The 17,328-nt window shown below is 40.0% G+C and overlaps 2 protein-coding genes across 8 annotated transcripts in view; one reads left to right on the top strand and one right to left on the bottom strand.

The window, feature by feature from the left end:
* DNMBP (dynamin binding protein) overlaps window positions 1–3,591 on the top strand; it is a 55,397-nt gene extending 51,806 nt beyond the window's left edge. For 3 of the 5 annotated variants that reach the window (XM_058187079.1, XM_058187081.1, XM_058187083.1), the window contains 4 exons: window positions 62–244; window positions 1,070–1,268; window positions 1,368–1,798; window positions 2,304–3,578. In XM_058187079.1, the coding sequence (XP_058043062.1) occupies window positions 62–244; window positions 1,070–1,268; window positions 1,368–1,798; window positions 2,304–2,489 (999 nt within the window). In that variant the 3' untranslated portion in view covers window positions 2,490–3,578. Of the gene's footprint in view, window positions 1–61; window positions 245–1,069; window positions 1,269–1,367; window positions 1,799–2,303 lie in introns of all 5 variants that reach the window. The other 2 variants (XM_058187080.1, XM_058187082.1) reach the window with 2 other exon arrangements.
* Window positions 3,592–3,598: 7 nt separating this feature from the next.
* Window positions 3,599–17,328, bottom strand: part of ABCC2 (ATP binding cassette subfamily C member 2) — a 44,162-nt gene continuing 30,432 nt past the window's right edge. For 2 of the 3 annotated variants that reach the window (XM_058187076.1, XM_058187077.1), the window contains exons 21-32: window positions 16,538–16,661; window positions 14,923–15,142; window positions 14,389–14,543; window positions 12,992–13,147; window positions 11,989–12,188; window positions 10,704–10,830; window positions 9,871–9,972; window positions 9,614–9,757; window positions 9,111–9,269; window positions 7,070–7,236; window positions 6,636–6,830; window positions 4,167–4,465 (exon numbers count right to left, since the gene is read on the bottom strand). In XM_058187076.1, the coding sequence (XP_058043059.1) occupies window positions 4,336–4,465; window positions 6,636–6,830; window positions 7,070–7,236; window positions 9,111–9,269; window positions 9,614–9,757; window positions 9,871–9,972; window positions 10,704–10,830; window positions 11,989–12,188; window positions 12,992–13,147; window positions 14,389–14,543; window positions 14,923–15,142; window positions 16,538–16,661 (1,879 nt within the window). In that variant the 3' untranslated portion in view covers window positions 4,167–4,335. Of the gene's footprint in view, window positions 4,466–6,635; window positions 6,831–7,069; window positions 7,237–9,110; window positions 9,270–9,613; window positions 9,758–9,870; window positions 9,973–10,703; window positions 10,831–11,988; window positions 12,189–12,991; window positions 13,148–14,371; window positions 14,544–14,922; window positions 15,143–16,537; window positions 16,662–17,328 lie in introns of those variants that run through there. The other variant, XM_058187078.1, reaches the window with a different exon arrangement.

The following is a 17,328-nucleotide window of genomic DNA, read 5'->3' as shown; positions in this document are numbered from 1 at the left end:
AGAATTTACCTAAAATTGTCCTTTTCTGACTCGTGCCTAATATCGCTTTCCTCTATCTCAGCTGCTACAAGTGGTTGGCAGGGAAGGGAATCTTATTGCCATCTTCCAGGAAGAGCATAGTAGAGTCCTCCAGCAACTGCAGGTCTTCACCTTCTTTCCGGAGAGCATTGCTACCACTAAAAAGCCCTTTGAAAGAAAAAGCCTGGAGCGCCAGTCAGTGCGAAAACAGCCCCTTCTGGGCATGGTGAGTTCTATACAAGTAACAAGAGGTGGAGGGCTGCCCTCTAGAGGTGGAATTATGACATTAATGTCAGTATGGTCATGGTGAAGATTACTTGGGGGCTTAATGTATTCTTCCTGATATTGAAAAGAGTAAACAGAGAATCTGTGGAATGCATTGCCATCAGATACGCTAATAGTCACCAAGGTAGAAGGTTTTAAAAGAGGGTTGGATAATGTCATGGAGGTTCAGGCTATCAGTGATTACTAGTCATTGGCTATAGGTTACTTTTTGAATCATAAGTAATATACTTTAAAAGCCTATTGTTGGGAGCAACAACAGAAAGTTCTGTCATCCCAGTTCTTCAACCATGTTTGTGAGCTTCTAAAATGTAATGCTTCAACTTGATTACTATACTACATGAAGCTCTTTGGCTGATCTAATATGGTACTCGCCAGTGGTGGGACCAGTTCGCTGATCGCATGCTTTGTGTGCCTGCTTCGTGCTTCACGTGCGCATGTGCATGTGCAGTTTGCAAAAACTTTCCACTTTCACATTTCTACTGGGGAGAGCACAGCTGATTCTCATGGCAATCCACTCTGCCGCACTAATCAGCTGAGAAAATAAAGATAAAACAGGAGCCTGGGCAGACGAGTGGGTCAGTCTGAACATCGGGAGGAACCGGTTCGCTACCAGGTGATCGTCGGTGCTACCAGTTCTCCCAAACCGCTGCGTACCGGTAGCAACCCACTACTGGTACTCACTATTTAAAGATGAGTCTAAGTGAAGAACTATAGATGCCTGGATTATTCCCTTCCCCTTCACTGGAGTTGTTTTTCTCTCTTATAGCCCAGTTACATGTTACAGTCAGATGAACTGCGAGCAGCCCTCCTGGCCCGCTATCCTCCTGAGAAGCTATTTCAGGCTGAGCGTAACTTCAATGCAGCTCAAGAGTTGGATGTGTCATTATTGGAGGGGGATCTTGTGGGTGTTCTCAAGAAAAAAGATCCTATGGGCAGTCAGAATCGTTGGCTTATTGACAATGGAGGTGAGTGGAAATGTTTCTGAACCTCAGCCCTAGCTCCTGTTCCCAGCTTTATTATGCTTAGCATTAGTGATTATTTTCTTCCTTGTCCCATCTCTATAGTGACAAAGGGCTTTGTGTACAGCTCCTTTTTGAAACCTTACAATCCACGCTGTAGCCACTCAGATGTCTCTCTGGGCAGTCATTCATCTGGTGACTCTGAACTCAGTGGTTCTTCCTCATCCCATGGAATCAGTACACCAAACAACATTTTGACCATCACATCTGTTAACAGCCCGCACAAGCCTCCACAGGACTCTGGCATCCCAGGCAACCTGATTAATTCTGTTCAGACTCTCTCAGAGCTGGATGCTGTTTGCCAGCTCCAGATGGGTCCCACTGTGGACTCTGCACAGCCATCCCGCAATCCACCATCATCTCGGCGACACAGTAATCCAGATGCACGAAATGGGCACCAAGCCCGGTACAAGGCAAGGCCAACCCCATCAGTGGACAACTTAAGGCTGAAGAGCAGTGAGTGCATGGGAAATCAGGTGAGTGGGACAGAAGCATATGTAGACACATGCTTGTTGCTTTTAATGGCCTGATTTTAAATTTCATTTGATCATGGTTGACCAATTTCATTTGGTCATGGTTGATTATGACCAAAACCCAGAATTGATTGGATTCATACACTGGACAAAGCCAAAATGGGTCAAACCAAATTCTGCTTTATGGTTTGAACAAGACTAGTATATCAATTCTAAATTGGCTAGCTAGTTTTTATAACTAACATCTTCTTAGTAATGCAGTATTTTGGATGACTAGGAAGAATTTAACATAGCCTCACACTTTGCTGAAAGAAATGCACATTTATGTAGATCTACTCTGGAAATAGGTTTCCTACTTATAAGAGAGAGAATCTCCAAAATGTTGTGTAGCAAAATAAAAAGAACAATTTGGAAGGTGCACGCTGGGTTCTGGTTGGCCCAAAGTGAAGATAGCAATTGGTTTTCTCCTGTGCTCTTTCTCACCTCCTTCTATATTTTTTGCTTCCAGGTCTATTATGCCCTTTATACCTTTAAGGGCCGCAATTCAAATGAACTGAGTGTAACAGCCAATCAAAGACTAAAGATTCTACAATTTGAAGACATAACTGGCAACCAGGAATGGTGGCTGGCAGAAGCGCATGGGAAACGGGGCTATGTACCATCCAGTTACATTCGCAAGACTGAGTACACGTGAGATGCTGGAATAGGAGATGTCACAAACTGATGCCTTGATAACTACCATGCAAGGGCGTAATCTTGCATCCACGCCATTCTTCTGAAAGTTTGGATTTCAGTATATTTATGTGGGGAGGTGGATCTGGTTTCCCCCAAAGTTGGATGCAATGCTCTTACTGTGCAGCCTGAGACAGCCCTGTCTTCCTCTTAGCAGTGCTGTGTAGAGCTCATATTTCCAATTGAGGTAGACATTCAGTCCATTAACTGGATTGTAAAGTGGCTGGAAATCATGCAGCCAAGAGAGTTATCTGACTATTGGTGCAAAAGCATGAGAAGAGAGCCAGTTAAGATAAAAGGAGGACTCAGATTGTTGGGGGCAATATGTCGACTCTGTAAACTGCTTAGAGAAGGCTGTAAAGCCCTGTGAAGTGGTATATAAGTCTAAGTGCTATTGCTATAAGTCCAGTATTTCAGAAGAGTCGCCAAAGGAGTATTAGGTATATTTGCTGCCTTGAATTATTTATAAAAATAATAAAGGCAAGATATAAAGAAACAAATGAATAAAATCGCCTCTTAAGGCCCAATCTTCCTGTTGTCCTTCAGCAGCTGGTGCTCAAAAGGTGTAGCTGAACCTACTAATAGTTATGGCAAATAGCTGTTGGTATTTCTGCCCTTTGTGAAACCACGTATCTTCAGCCCTGTAAGGAGTGAGCCTAACAGAAAGGCAGGGGGTTCAGAGAAGTTACCACCAAGAAGCAAGTATTCCATGTGTCCTTTCCCTGTCCCAGTATTAGTTAATATTGTTTGCTGTTGGGCAAAATAATTCTTTGGTTCAGGTTTGGTGCTCATCTTGCATGCTGCAGTATCTGTGACAGGGCAAGGCTGCAATTCTTTTGTCCCTGACTCAGGTCAGAGCTGGAGGGGGAGCATTTATGCTCTGAGGGAAGCAGCAGAATGTAAAAGCTGTGTTTTGCTTCCTGAGTAACTTGCTTGAGTTGCTGTTGTGTAAATAAAATATATTTCTCAAATTACTTGTATTTATTTTGGACAGAAACAATGCTCTTTCTCCTAGTGTACAAATTTATTTTCCATATTCGGGTAATCTTAACTACAGGCTATTGAGAAGAATTATATATGCTGCCCAGAGGCTTCCTTTTGGAGGAGATGGGTGTCTATATAAATTTGATAAATAAATATAAAAAGTTACTTTTTTAACTCCAATAATAACTGGTAAAAGTTTATATCAAAAACTAAATAAGAGAGATTTATCTTACAAAGACTCTAAGCATTTTGATAAGTCCAAAATACTTCTGGAATCTTTTTTATGATCTTTTTAATAAAGACCAAAAGATTGAAAAATAACCTGCTAGTAGCCTGCTTCACTATGCTCTCTCTCATTGTTGGCTCGCATCGCCTAGAATCTTCAGCCAGCATAGAGGACAATAATTCAGTCTATCTTGAATTTACCAGATTGGGAAAGAGTGCCTCTAAGAAGAATAGTATAAAAGCCAACCTTCAAAAAACTATATACAACATACATGCAAGAAGGTTATGAAATCTGAATTGCTCAGAATGGTTTCCCACATTTTATTCCTTGATTTCACGTAGAGACCCTGTGGTAACATGTTAGCATGATGCCAAACCTCAAGTTCTTTCCAGGTAAGGAAACACATGCCGATGCTGACCCAAAAATAATAAAGCTGCCTTTAAATCTCAGGTAATGCTCTGTAAACTATAGTGTTTTAAGGGTAAGTGACACTAGCAGCACTGGTAACATTTTTCATTCAGTGCCAGTGGCAGATCAAAGAAAATCGCAATGCCGCAGAAGGTTGCCGGTGATTTTTCTGCCTTGAGCTTCTGTTCCTCTAAAGTGCAGTGTCCTGACTTCTTATTATGCCAGCTTCCCTGGCCATCCCTGCAAAGATGCCTTGCTGTTGAAGCAGCTCTTCAGGGCTGTCAAATTCTACAATTTTTCCTTCCTGAAGTACCATCACCCTAGAAGAGAAAGAGCAATATGAATTTGGGAACGTTTCAATACAGGTAGTCCTCAAGTTACAGTAGTACGTTTAGTGACTGTTTGAAGTTACAACGGCACTGAAAAAAGGGACTTATCGCCATTTATCACACTTATGACCATTGCAGCATCCCCATGGTCACATGATTTATATTTGGATGCTTGACAACTGACTCACCTTCATGACAGTTGCAGTGTCCCTGGGTCATGTGATTCCCCTTTATGACCTGACGAGCAAAGTCAATGGGGAAACCAGATTCGCTTAACTAATGTATTACTAATGTAACAACTGCAGTGATTCACTTAACAAATGTGGCGAGAAAAGTTGTAAAATGGGGTAATATTCACTTAACAAATTTCTCGCATAGCAACATAAATTTTGGGCTCAGTTGTGGTCATATGTTGAGGACTATCTGTACTTACATGCATCACCCATTATATAATTTTGAAAGGGTGAACAGAGGAAAAGAGTTGATTGGATATCAGTCCAGTTTCAGCAAGAAAGTATAGATTTAGGAATCAAAATGATAAAAAGGAAACCAAGTGAGACATGCAACAAGACTTAAGAGTTTTTTCTAACCCTCTTAATTGCTCTTGCTTATGATCTCAGCAAGAGTCTGGAGCTTTATGGTAAAAACAATAACTGAACAATAGTTTATTCTCCAAAATGTTTTGTTGGGCTTTCTTTCACTAGATGCCAGTTCCCAGATTATTCTTTATTTTATATAACAGCAGGAAGGAAAGAAAGGACACAGTTATAAATTATTCTTACATAGCCTAACATCCAGCAAAATTTTAAAATGTGGAATCTCCCTCTGGAAAGCCAACCTATTACCCTCCTAATAATGTTATCTTGCAAGTGGTATGGACAGGCATACTACCTGGAACACTGTGCAGTTAGCTTGACCGATTACCAGTGATAGCTTTATCGTCTAAGAGTTTGTCTAATCCACTTTTAGACTTACTTGATGGCCATTGTTACATCTGATGGTAGAAAAGTGCCTAGCTCCATTAATTCTTGTTTTACTCCTCCGCCATTCCATTTCTTTGGATTTCTTAGGTCTTATTATTGAGAACCAATAGTATCCATATGATAAAGAATTTTATGTAGTCATGTGGCCTACACATTTCCTAATGTCTTTTCAGGGGTCTTAAGCTGACCATTCCCTTCCTGCTTGCTTGTTTCAGTTTTTGTTTACAATAGGAACAGACATTTCTATAGTTGATTTATACTTCATCATATGAATACTGACTTGCATTCAAGATCTATTTCATTGATTTATGTCAATTTATAAGGTCAGTATAAATTAGCAAGACCAAAGCATTACTTTGATTTATGTGGCAAAGTGCAAGGCACAGGCTCAGTGGCTCTGCCAAAATGCTGAGCTCTGAAAGCTTCTGTGCCGCCTTTATTGCTTTCTACTGAGTGGTGTAAAATGGATTTAGTGAGATCATGGCATGTTTTCTAATACTGCTTTTGTAGCAGCTTACCATCTTGCCATGAATACAAAATAAAGTTTAAAATACTTGAGAGAAATCTATAATTCTCTTTTTCTTTTTTTGAGAATTTGTGGCTAGAATCCAACCTGACAGAACAGCTTTCCTCAAGGGGAAAAATAGCTGGTTTGAACAGGTTATGTACATTCTGGCTTTCAAGTATTTGTTGTTGTTTTGCTAAGTCTGTATTGGTTTTTTCTCTTAAAATGTATATTCCGCTTGCCAAAGTATTTCTCTGCTGTCTTATCTCAGAAATCCATCCATTTAAAAAAAAAATCATACTAATGGATCTCAAATCTTGTTTTTATTTTTGGTCCTATTTCAACATATGTACATTTGAAAGAGATTACATTTGAAATTCCTTGGATTTCTGTGTTATATTTAGATGTCTATATTATATTTACATTTCTTTTAGGAACAGACAGGCATGCAGGAAGTGTATTTTAACTACTTTTACTACAGATTTTTTTAAAGTGCTCCATACAATCCTGTTGTGGCAGATTTCATGCCTGTAGTGTAATATTCTCTATCATGGATTCCTTTGCTGCCTCCCATGGCTATTCTGCATGGTCTTTTGGGTGTGCATGGTAGAAATACTCCGCTCCTGGCTGTCTACCTTTTCGCTCACTGACACAGACACACACACACTTTTACCTATGGCTGTCCATGATGGTGTGTAACCGATGGGCAATGGTGATTACGGTGCAGTTGGCAAACTCGCTTCGGATTGTTTCTTGGATCAAGTGATCAGTTTCCATATCTACAGCAGCTGTTGCTTCATCCAGAATCAAGATTTTAGATTTACGAAGCAGGGCTCGTGCCAGGCATACAAGCTGCTTCTGCCCCACACTGGAGGGTGGGGAGGAACACAAATAAAAATTGATTATTGATGCTACTATAAAAATTAATGCAAATAACTGCAGGAAACTGAAATGAACATCAGTTCAGATAATACTCTCCATCAATCAAGCCAGGCTGTGTGACTCAACTACAGAATAATGCCAAATAGGAGATACTTGAATAGCACAAGCACGTAAGGTATCTTAAGATGACATCAGCTCATGGCCATTTTCACTAATTTCCTATACCTCAAGTTCTCTCCTCCTTCGCTCACTGGAGAAGACAACCCTTCAGGTAGAGCTTGTACATAGGACTTCAGGTGTGCCAATTCTAGAGCATGCCAGATGTCTTCATCTGAATACTGATCAAATGGATCCAGATTCATACGCAAGCTCCCCGAAAAGAGTATAGGATCCTGAAAATGTAGATACAAGGCACTTTAGTCAAGGCTAGTTTGATTAAGAACTATGGCTAAGATAAATTGAGGTAAGAGAGTAGAAGTAGATAAAGTTACAGATTAACAGAATTGGAAGGGACATTATCTAGTCAACACCCTCCCCCACCCAAGCAGACCCTACATCATTTTTGACAGATGGCAGTCCTGTCTTCCTGAAAGCTTCCAGTAATGAAGCCCCACGACTTCTGAAGGCAAGCTGTTCCATTGGTTGATTGTTCTCACTGTCAGAAAATTTCTCCTTATTTCCAGGTTGAATCTCTCCTTGTTCAGTTTCCATCCATTATTTCTTGTCTGTCCTTCAGGTGCTTTGGAAAACATCTTGACCCCCTCTGTGGCAGCCCCTCAAATATTGGAACTCTGCTATCATGTCTCCCCTGGTCCTTCTCTTCACTAGACTAGCCATGCCTAGTTCCTGCAATTGTTCATACGTTTTAGCCTCCAGTACCCTAATCATCTTGGTTGATCTTCTCTGCACTCTTTCTTAGAGTCTCAACGTCTTTTTTATAGTGTACTGACCAAAACTGGATGCAGTACTCTAGGTCTTACTAAGGCTTTATAGAGTGGTATTAGTACTTCCCTTGATCTTGATTGTATCCCTTTGTTAATGCAATTTTTTTTTTTTACATTTATATCCCGCCCTTCTCTGAAGACTCAGGGCGGCTTACAGTGTGTAATTTAGGATTGCATTGGCTTTTGTGGCTGCTATTTAACTGGTTGTCCACACAGACTCCAAGATCCCTCTCACAGTTACTGCTATTAAGCCTGGTTTCAACTAATCTATATGTGTACTTTTGTTTTTTCTTGCCTAAGTGTAAGATTTTACTTTTCTTTACATTGAATTTCATTTTTTTAAATAGGGCTCAGTGTCCAAGTTTGAATTTAACCATCTGAAATTGCTTTCTGCTACTGTAATGGTATTGGGAATGACATTGGGAGAGTGAAGGAAGATCTGCAGGCTAGGCTATGGTCAGATAAGAGGCAGCTGAGCCCACAAAAAAAAAGGGTAAGTGACAAACATCTCAGAAGTGACTCTCCCTACTTCTTGGATTGTAAAGGTTGGGGAGTTAATGTAACTTACTATAAAGATAGAGCTATTACTCTTGGGTTTGCTTCTTGTTTGGCCCACCTTTCAAGGCTCACAGCTACTGTACATCCAGAGCAGATAATACACTTTATATAGTAGCTGGATTAGCCTATTGTGTCATTCCTTTCATAATACATTGTATCATCAGTTAACCAAATGGTGTGGGTTTGCAGAACAAACTAAATCGCATAGACACATCTTTAACATGTTGTGTAAACACAGCCCATATGTAGAAGAGGTAGCTATAGTATTAGCTACCTCTTTGAATAATTGAATTAAGTTGAATTGAATAATAAAATTAGTAAGTTTCTTCAGCTCTTCAGCCTCCTTCACTCCTGGAATTCAAAAGGGTAATTTAAATTGCCTAGATCAGGGGTCTCCAACCTTGGTCCCTTTAAGACTTGTGGACTTCAAGCCAAGCTTTGCTGGCTGAGGGGCTGAGGGAGTTGAAGTCCACAAGTCTTAAAGGGACCAAGGTTGAAGACCCCTGGCCTAGATCCCCTGTTAGTACCTACTCTAAAGGAAGTAGTAATCACAAGATGGTAAAAAAAGAACACCTCCTTATCCCTCCTTATCATTAGTGCAGATGGAGTTTGGTACAGTATTCATGCAACCAACCACAGGCCAGATGCATCACGTGCAGGCCACGCCCATCCCAGTTCCGCAAAGGGGAGAAACGCAGTGAAACATCACGTGACAGCAACGTGATATCGTGAGTTTGACACCCATGCTCTAGGGTTTCTTTTACCTGTGGGATGATCGTGAGTTTCTCACGTAGGTCATGAAGGCCAAGTGTTGCTATATCAATTCCATCAATTAAGATCTTCCCTCCAGCTGCTTCCAAGATGCGAAAGAGGCAATTTGTAAGAGAGGATTTTCCAGCTCCCGTTCGGCCCACCACACCAATCTGAGAAGGCAGAATTCAAGGAATTAGGTGTCTGATAAAGCCTTAATTTCTCTCTTCTTGTGGCCTGTGTCTGTGATCCAACTGTGCTTACATCCTCCATTCCTGCTATTGCCAAATAGGTCCAGGACAGGTTGCTCAGTAACTGTTACTTTGCTTTTGGCAAAAAAGGTCATTCTTGATATCTGAGAAATTTAGCATAAATTACTATATGGAATGTAGGCCCAGTACAGACACCCTTTTCTCATTTTATCTCCGCTTGATTTCACTTTTCTTTCTCCTGGACCATACTCATTCTCAGTAAAACCTTGAAAGCTCCATTGATGCCTTTTCCCAAGATATCTCACCTTCTCAGTACCCTTGATGTCACAGTTGATCCCATCTAGAACTAGCTCTAGCTCTGGCCGATACCGAACCTTGTAGTCCATGAAAGTGATTTCTCCATTGTTGGGCCATTGAGAAGGTGGTCTCTGTGTTGTCACCCATGGTGCCTACACAAGGGAAGATGACCATTAGAAGAACATGCTTAGAACAATTTCACACATCTCTTCATCTCACACATGTACACAAGTATATATTATTTGTGCAGCTCCACTTTCTGTACCTCATTTGCAATTTCTGTGTATTCATGCAATCTCTCAATAGCCACAATGTTTGTCTCCAGCTCCGACGTCATTCGTACCAACCAGTTCAGAGTTTGAGTTACCTAAATGAATTAATGGAGGTATCACTATCATTCTGCTTCTTCAATTCCCTCTCTCTGATCAAATACTTACATTGAATATATTCCATTTGGATGCAATTTATAGACCCCAACAAGATTGTCATTTCCATATTCATTTATTTTACAAAAAACTGTGATGTTGCTAGTTGCTAGAATAGTGCAGAGGAATAACTTCAACATTTTTGGGCAATGCAAAGGGGAAACTTTCCAAATGTTCTTGAACTAGAATTCTCAGCATTTTTCACTATTCAGTATTTGGGTTAGATTGGACTACTGGGAGTTCAAATGCAGGGGATCTGGAGGCCCTCAGTTGTATACAGTCAGGGTTAGTTACCAAATTTTCAAGAAAAAATCTTATTTATCTCATTCCACTTTCTTTTCAACACAATGCTTATGAACTGATTTATAAATCCACTGATTTCATCTGAGAATGTATAATTTCTAATATATGACTTTCACTGTCAGAATTAATCTTATGGTCAATTGAGCATCACATTTAAAGTTTATCTGTTTGATATTTCTCTTATTGTTAGTAGTACTATACTACCACAATGGACTTGCAGTAAAAACTGTGCCAGAAGCCCATGATTCGGGGATTGCAGCCAGACAGATTTACAATCAAAACTGATACATCAGATATGTCAGTAACACATACACAGCAAGCCCCCATTCAGCTATCTCTTTGTCTTAAAATATGAGTCTCCGTTACTCACATTCAGAGCCGAGGAGATGGAGAGTCCCACAATGCCACTGTTCAAGGAATCTTTAACAAAGACTGCTAGAAGTGCTGCAAAGAAAACTGTCAAATTCCCCACCAATTCTAGTCGCACAGCCAGCCACCTTTAGAAAGAGAGAGAGAATGGGAGTCTATGAATCTTATAAGCAATATTTACTGCTTTATAAAGGAGAGATTGTTCCAGAATAACCTCAAATTAATCTCCTCTCACTGGCTTGCAACAGAAATGCCCCGTTTACCTTCTCCTGACCTCCTAAATACCTGGTTCATACTACAGATAGTCCTTGACTTAAAATAGTTCACTTAATGACTGTTCAAAGTTACAATGGCACTGAAAACATTGACATGATCATTTTTTCAAATGTATGACTGTCCCAGCAGCCCCATGGTCACATGATCAAAATTCGACCATTCAGTAACTGGTTCATATTTATGGCGGTTGCAAGGTCCTGGGGTCATGTGATCCCCTTTTGCAACCTTCCAACAAGCAAAATTAATGGGGAAGCTAGAGTCCCTTAACAACCATGTTAGCTTCTGTGACTTAACAACTGCAGTGATTCACTTTGTGGCCAGAAAGGTCTTAAATTGAGCAAAACTCACTTAACAAACAGCAGCAAAATTTTGGCCTCAATTGTGGTCATAAGTTGAGGACTACTACCGTATACATCAGTCAATCACTCAAGAGGAAAAGAAAATTACTTTTAAATTTCAGATTTATTATTGCCAATCTTCCCAATTTCATGTCTTCCAAATATTATCTGAGAATTCAAGAAGTTGGTCAAATTCATGAGGAAGAAACCAAACTGAGAAGTACTAATTCTAATGTGTATTCATAGAGTGTGACTATATTATTATTTATCCATTTATTACATATTATTTCTCCCTTCTACTGGTTACAGTTTTTATTGTTGTTGTTGTTATCATCATCATCATCATCACCATCATCGTCTTCATCTCTGTTGTTTTACAAGTAATTCTCTACTCTACTTCACTTCACTCTATTCTTTAGAAGGCTAACCTTAGGAGGATTATTTAGTGATGCTACTTGAGGATAAATGGCCCACATTAGAGTAAAGGCCAGAAACTGGCTAGATGTACCTATCAGATCATGCTCTCACACAGGCTAGAATATTGCAAAATGTCAATGATCTGCAGAAAGTTCAGCAGTTGAGGATGGGAGACCAGTTTTCTTACATGATGGCAGTGGACAAAAAAACCTGACAATCTACATCATAGATTTATATCTTCTACAGGAGACTTGCCTGTTGGAAACAAGCCAAGAGTAAACAGACTTCTGATTCACATCCACAATCTTCTCATTGTGCTGCAGGAAGCGTTCCTGATGCCCAAAAGCCCTGATGACTGAGAGACCTGATACAGTCTCACCAAAATGGGAATAAATTGGAGACCGGGTGACAGAGTCCAAACGTCGTAGCTGGCGGGATGTAGCCACATAGAATTGCTAGGAAGAAAGAGATAGCTCAGCAAGATCCATGAAACTATATTAAGACACATCATATTGGAGTTTGCTTTTCTCAGTTTTAACTAACATAAAACAAAGTTGTGGCATCCTATCGTTTCAAGTGTACATTATTCTGGCACATAATTCTTGTATTTGAGCAAATTGTTTATAATTAATGTTCCTAAAGCAAAGGCCTACTTCTCCACAACATAGATGTGTGTGTTTACATACAATTCACCTCAGAGTCTGGCCATGTTCTTTTAACATGTTCTTTGCTATCTTATCACTGTCATAGCTACAGGGGAATATCATTTCAGAAATGAACAAAGCAAATACTGGGACATGTCTTCGTTATGAGAGGAAAAGAGGCCTATTCAATTTTAGGAATATGTGATTTAATTAATCTCTTGTTTTATATATCCAAGGTTCAAACAATTCTTCATTCTATGGCATTTTCATTATCATCAAGACTCACCAGAAAATCCATAACAGTGTTAGGGTTAGGGTTATTTTATAGAAAGATGTACGGGGAGTCAACATTTTCTGACAGAGATCCAAAAGAGTCAAGTATACTTAAGAATATTAGAATGCAATATTATTGAGTATTGAGAGTACAATAAGATATTAAATATTCTTTATGAAACATACAGGACTTTCACTGTCTTTTGTTTCACATTCTACAAAGCATCACAGATTTGGATCTAAAGAGGCGGCAGCAGCTGTCTTTAGAAATGAATTTCTGAATAAGAACTCTGAAGGTTTTATTGCAAGAATATGCACTCCCAGCCCTATTGACAACTCACTAGAATGAAGTAGTACAGGATCCCCAAAGGCAGGATGATAATTGCAAAATAAGGTGTAGCTAAGCAAATTATCACTAGAGTACTGAGAATCATAAAGAAGCAGTTCATCCAGGAGCGAAGTGATATTGGAATAGTCTCATCCACAGTGAAAATATCCTGTAAAAAAGAAGGTGATAATAAAAATAAAACTAGTAAAATAAGAATACTCAGCAGAAGCATATGATGCAATCTAATGGTACTTTTATACCAAATTCAAGTAATGCCTGCCTTTATTATTTTCATATTGTATGCCATCTTTCCCATGATGCTTGGTGTTTAAAATAACTCTGTTGCAGTGGTGAGGATATCTCATAACTGTTCTTGGATTATAAAAAATAATTTTCTGCATTCAAGGATTTCAATACAAAATGTTAAAGGTAGTATTTGGGCATCAGTGATGGTTGATAAGCTAATAAGAAGACTAACTTAAATTTCCTCCATATAGAAGACACAGAAAATGCATCCATGGCCAATTTTCTGTTTATGAATGGCTTTACTCTTTCCTTTATTCAAATGTGCAAAAATCCCTAGTTCACATGTTAGCAAAGGTTGGCTAACTAAGTTATGGATGGTTAATTACTACATTGTCTGTAGCAGAGGGAGCGACTGTGTGTGAAAACAGCTTGGCATGAAGTCCAAATTGGCCCAGATTGGAAAATATTAGAAACCCAGTATTGAAATGTCTGAGCAAAGAATATGTGTGAAAGTATCAATATAATCAAGAATTAAATTATTGACCGGTGATAGGAAATAGATCAAAGTAAGTAAGGCAAAATCTCTAGCCTAAGAGAAAATATCTAGGAAAGACTTTTTTGAAACACAGGAGGAAGGTGGAGATTAGATCTCTGCAGCGGGTGAGTCCCAAAGCCTAAGGGCCTATCTGATTTGATCAGACAAGCAGATGACTTGGGAGAAACCAGTCCTAAAGATAATTATGTCATAGCTATGAAGAACCTGTAAGGTAATAAGTTGCACCTTGCATTGTATCCAGATGCCAACCAGCAACCAATGCAGCTCCTGAAGCAATAGAATCACATAAGTATGGGAAACACCCATCAGCACTTGGCCACTCTATTTTCTACCAGCTGTAGTTTCCAAATGCTTTCTGAGAACTCCATTACACAATCCAAATGACAGATGACTAGAGGATGACAGATTGTGAGCAGAGTTTTCTGATCCAGAAATTACTGTAATTAGAACACTAGAAATAGCTGTATTATAACTCTTCTAAACACAACTGCCACCTCCTTCTCAAGCAGGAGTTGCATCCAGAAGGACCCTCAGATCCAAGCCCACTCCTCATGATTAGTACTTAGGCTGTATCAATTATAAAATCCTCACAAAGTCAGAGTTTTGACCTTGGCAAATCTGTTCACTATACGACCAGTTGGTGTTGAATCAAAGAAACTCATAGGCACTCGCAGGATATTACTGAGGAGCTGTTCGTGCAGGACCCGGGAAGCTCGGATAGTCCCAAAGGAAGCAAGAGCAATTGCAATCAGCAGGAAGAGACCTAGAAGAAACACAAGCACTGTTCAGACCCCAATGCAGGTGGGGATCGTTGATAGAGGTACTCTGCATAAAATGCATTTGGCTTCTGTTACCTTTGTGTTGCATCTTGATGACATCATAAACATGCCACTCAATCCTCTGCTATGTTGTCTCAATTCATTCTGTTCTGACATACAGAATTCAAGCCTCCAAAAAGAATCTACCAACATGTTTGTATAGTATAAATTATCAGATTGATGATGAGAGCTAGAGGGGCTTTTTATGCTGTTTATGATGATTTTCTGTCCCTCCAGAGACAGAATAAGGTGTTTTTTTTCCCATCTGAGGAGGGGGTAAGGGAAGCAGATAATAGCAAGTGGTCTGACTTTGGGGAAACTTACTGTTGCTTCCACCCAGTATTCCATAGATTCCAATACGCATATCACGTTGTGTGACCGGATAGGTCTTATTCTGATAGCGTAGAGCATCATTCGTCCAGTCACTAAGCCAGAGGTTGAAACCAATGAAGGATGCAGCTTGTCCAATATAACCAATGAGGATGCATATTGAGAGGCCCCAACCGATAGCATGAAAGTATTGCAGATACGTCAATAGCTTCACCTGCATAGCACAGCATTGTGATGAATCATACACTGCACAATTGGTTTGCACTTTCTAATGTTAGGTCCTGCAGACTCTTTTCATTCCAGTAAATCTAGGTCTCACAAATATATTGACATGGATATAATAAAAACAGCTTAGAATATAATAACTAAAGACGGAGCTATTCTCAGGAAGGCTGTAGTGGAAATCCAAAAATTCTTATATTAAGCATCAGATAATGGCAAAAAAAAAAAAAAAGAGTACAAACACAAGCAAACCAGAATCGAGACCACAAAACTAGAATGTCATCATACTTTCTTAGGGATAAAGCTGAAAGTGTGGTCTGCACTTGGGAAAAGCAATTCTGAAAACATGGGTTGGAATGGCTGCTGTTAGGCAAAACCAAAAGCCCTCCCAAAGTTACTTTCAGCCCATCCCCCAACCCTTAATGGGACATGATTGTTTTACAGTCCTGGCTCTGCCAAGAAATCTGAGAGGGAAGCAGTCAATTGAGGAACCTGCTGAGAAAAAAGCAGACTGGCCAACATGGCCACACTATTGGGTTGATTTAATGGTGATCACAGCTGGCAACTTTAGCCCCAGCTTGGCCCTTTCAGAGCTATGCTGAGGTCCATAGCCTGCTAGGTTAGCATACCTCTCACCCTCAGCCTGAGGAAATGGAAAATGATGTCCAGGCAAGACATAAGGTCAGCTGCCAGGACCGGAAGCCACAGTAAGCATTCAATCTTGGCTTCATCCTGCCTGGAGCTTAGGAGCTGAGCTTGGTTGCTTAACAGCAGCATTGCTTACAGTGGAGTTGGAACCTGGCTTGGAGTTTAGCAACAACTTTGGTATACAATTGTAGGCATATAAGGAACATCCACATTGAGGCAGCACATAATCTCCAATGACTGCAAGAATTTTTGAAGAGAGACAAGGACTATATTTCACTTTAATAACTTTAATAACAATAAGGACTAAGCTCTAAAGCATTGAGTGAAAAGGCATTGTCTTGGGGCACATATAAATATATATATAATTTAATTAAGGTATATAATTATACTACATAATGTTAAAAGTTCACAATTTTGTGGAGCTACATTATTAGTTGTCCACAGCCATATGCGGCCTGTGGGCCACAGGTTGGACAGGCCTGCTCTAAAGGGTTATGTGGTTAAACCAATTCATATGTGCTAGGAGGATGGAGTTAGCCCTGCAAAAGCCAATGCAACAGCCTTTCATTGTGGAAGGTGTGTGACATAATAACGTATTGTGTAAAGTTATCATAATGTATCTAGTCACAGCAAAAAGAAACCCCCACAAAGCTATATTGATCCCTTTACTATCCCCCATAAATAATCTCTATCTAGTTCTTTGAGAAGGGTGTAACACTCCCATGTCTTCATCTCTTACCTTGCCAGTTTCCATGGCTTCGTTATCAATCAATCTCTGTCCTTTAAACTCTGTCAATGTTTTCTTCTCATTCAAATGCCCTTGATGAACCTTCCTGATGGATATGTTACTGCTGGTACTGCGGCTAAAACAGAAATGGTAATGGCAGAATTTCTAGAACTTGGCTGCTCTGGCATTATATTGTCTTGCTTTTTAAAAACATTTCTGGAAAAGAAAAATCTTCCAAAGGGTTCATAACAGTGGTGAAATCCAATTTTTTTGTGGGTGCGTGGCTTGGTGGGCATGGTGTGGCTTGGTGGGCGTGGCTTGGTAGGCGTGTCAGGGGAAGGATACTGCAAAATTTCCATTCCCACCCCACTCTGCGGTCAGCCAGAGGTGGTATTTGCCGATTCTCCGAACTGCTCAAAATTTCTGCTACCGGTTGTCTAGAACCTGTCAGAACCTGCTGGACTTCACCCCTGGTTCATAATATCTATGCAGTATGCACCCCTGCCTAAAACAGCTCAGAAAGGAACACAGTGATGAAATTCTAGGTTGGCTAATACTATAGAAGTCCAGAGAAGCAGGTTGTTTGATGGCTCTTTCCCATTGGTTCTGCCCAGCCAGTATAACCTAATGGAGTTGGTATGTTCAGAGTTCATTCAATTAAACCTTGCCATCTATCAGGACACATACCCTCTCTATTGCAGCACCTGCCCTCTGGGATGAGATCCCCCATGGCTCCCATCCTGATGCCATCCTGGACTCTCTAAAAGAATATTTTCCCAAATTAGGTTAGATGGAGCCCCTTA

This window comes from Ahaetulla prasina, chromosome 6 (genome assembly GCF_028640845.1).
Source record: "Ahaetulla prasina isolate Xishuangbanna chromosome 6, ASM2864084v1, whole genome shotgun sequence".
Lineage (NCBI taxonomy): Eukaryota > Metazoa > Chordata > Lepidosauria > Squamata > Colubridae > Ahaetulla > Ahaetulla prasina.
Note: the sequence above shows the minus strand (reverse complement) of the source record. Positions and strands in the feature narration are given on the sequence as shown.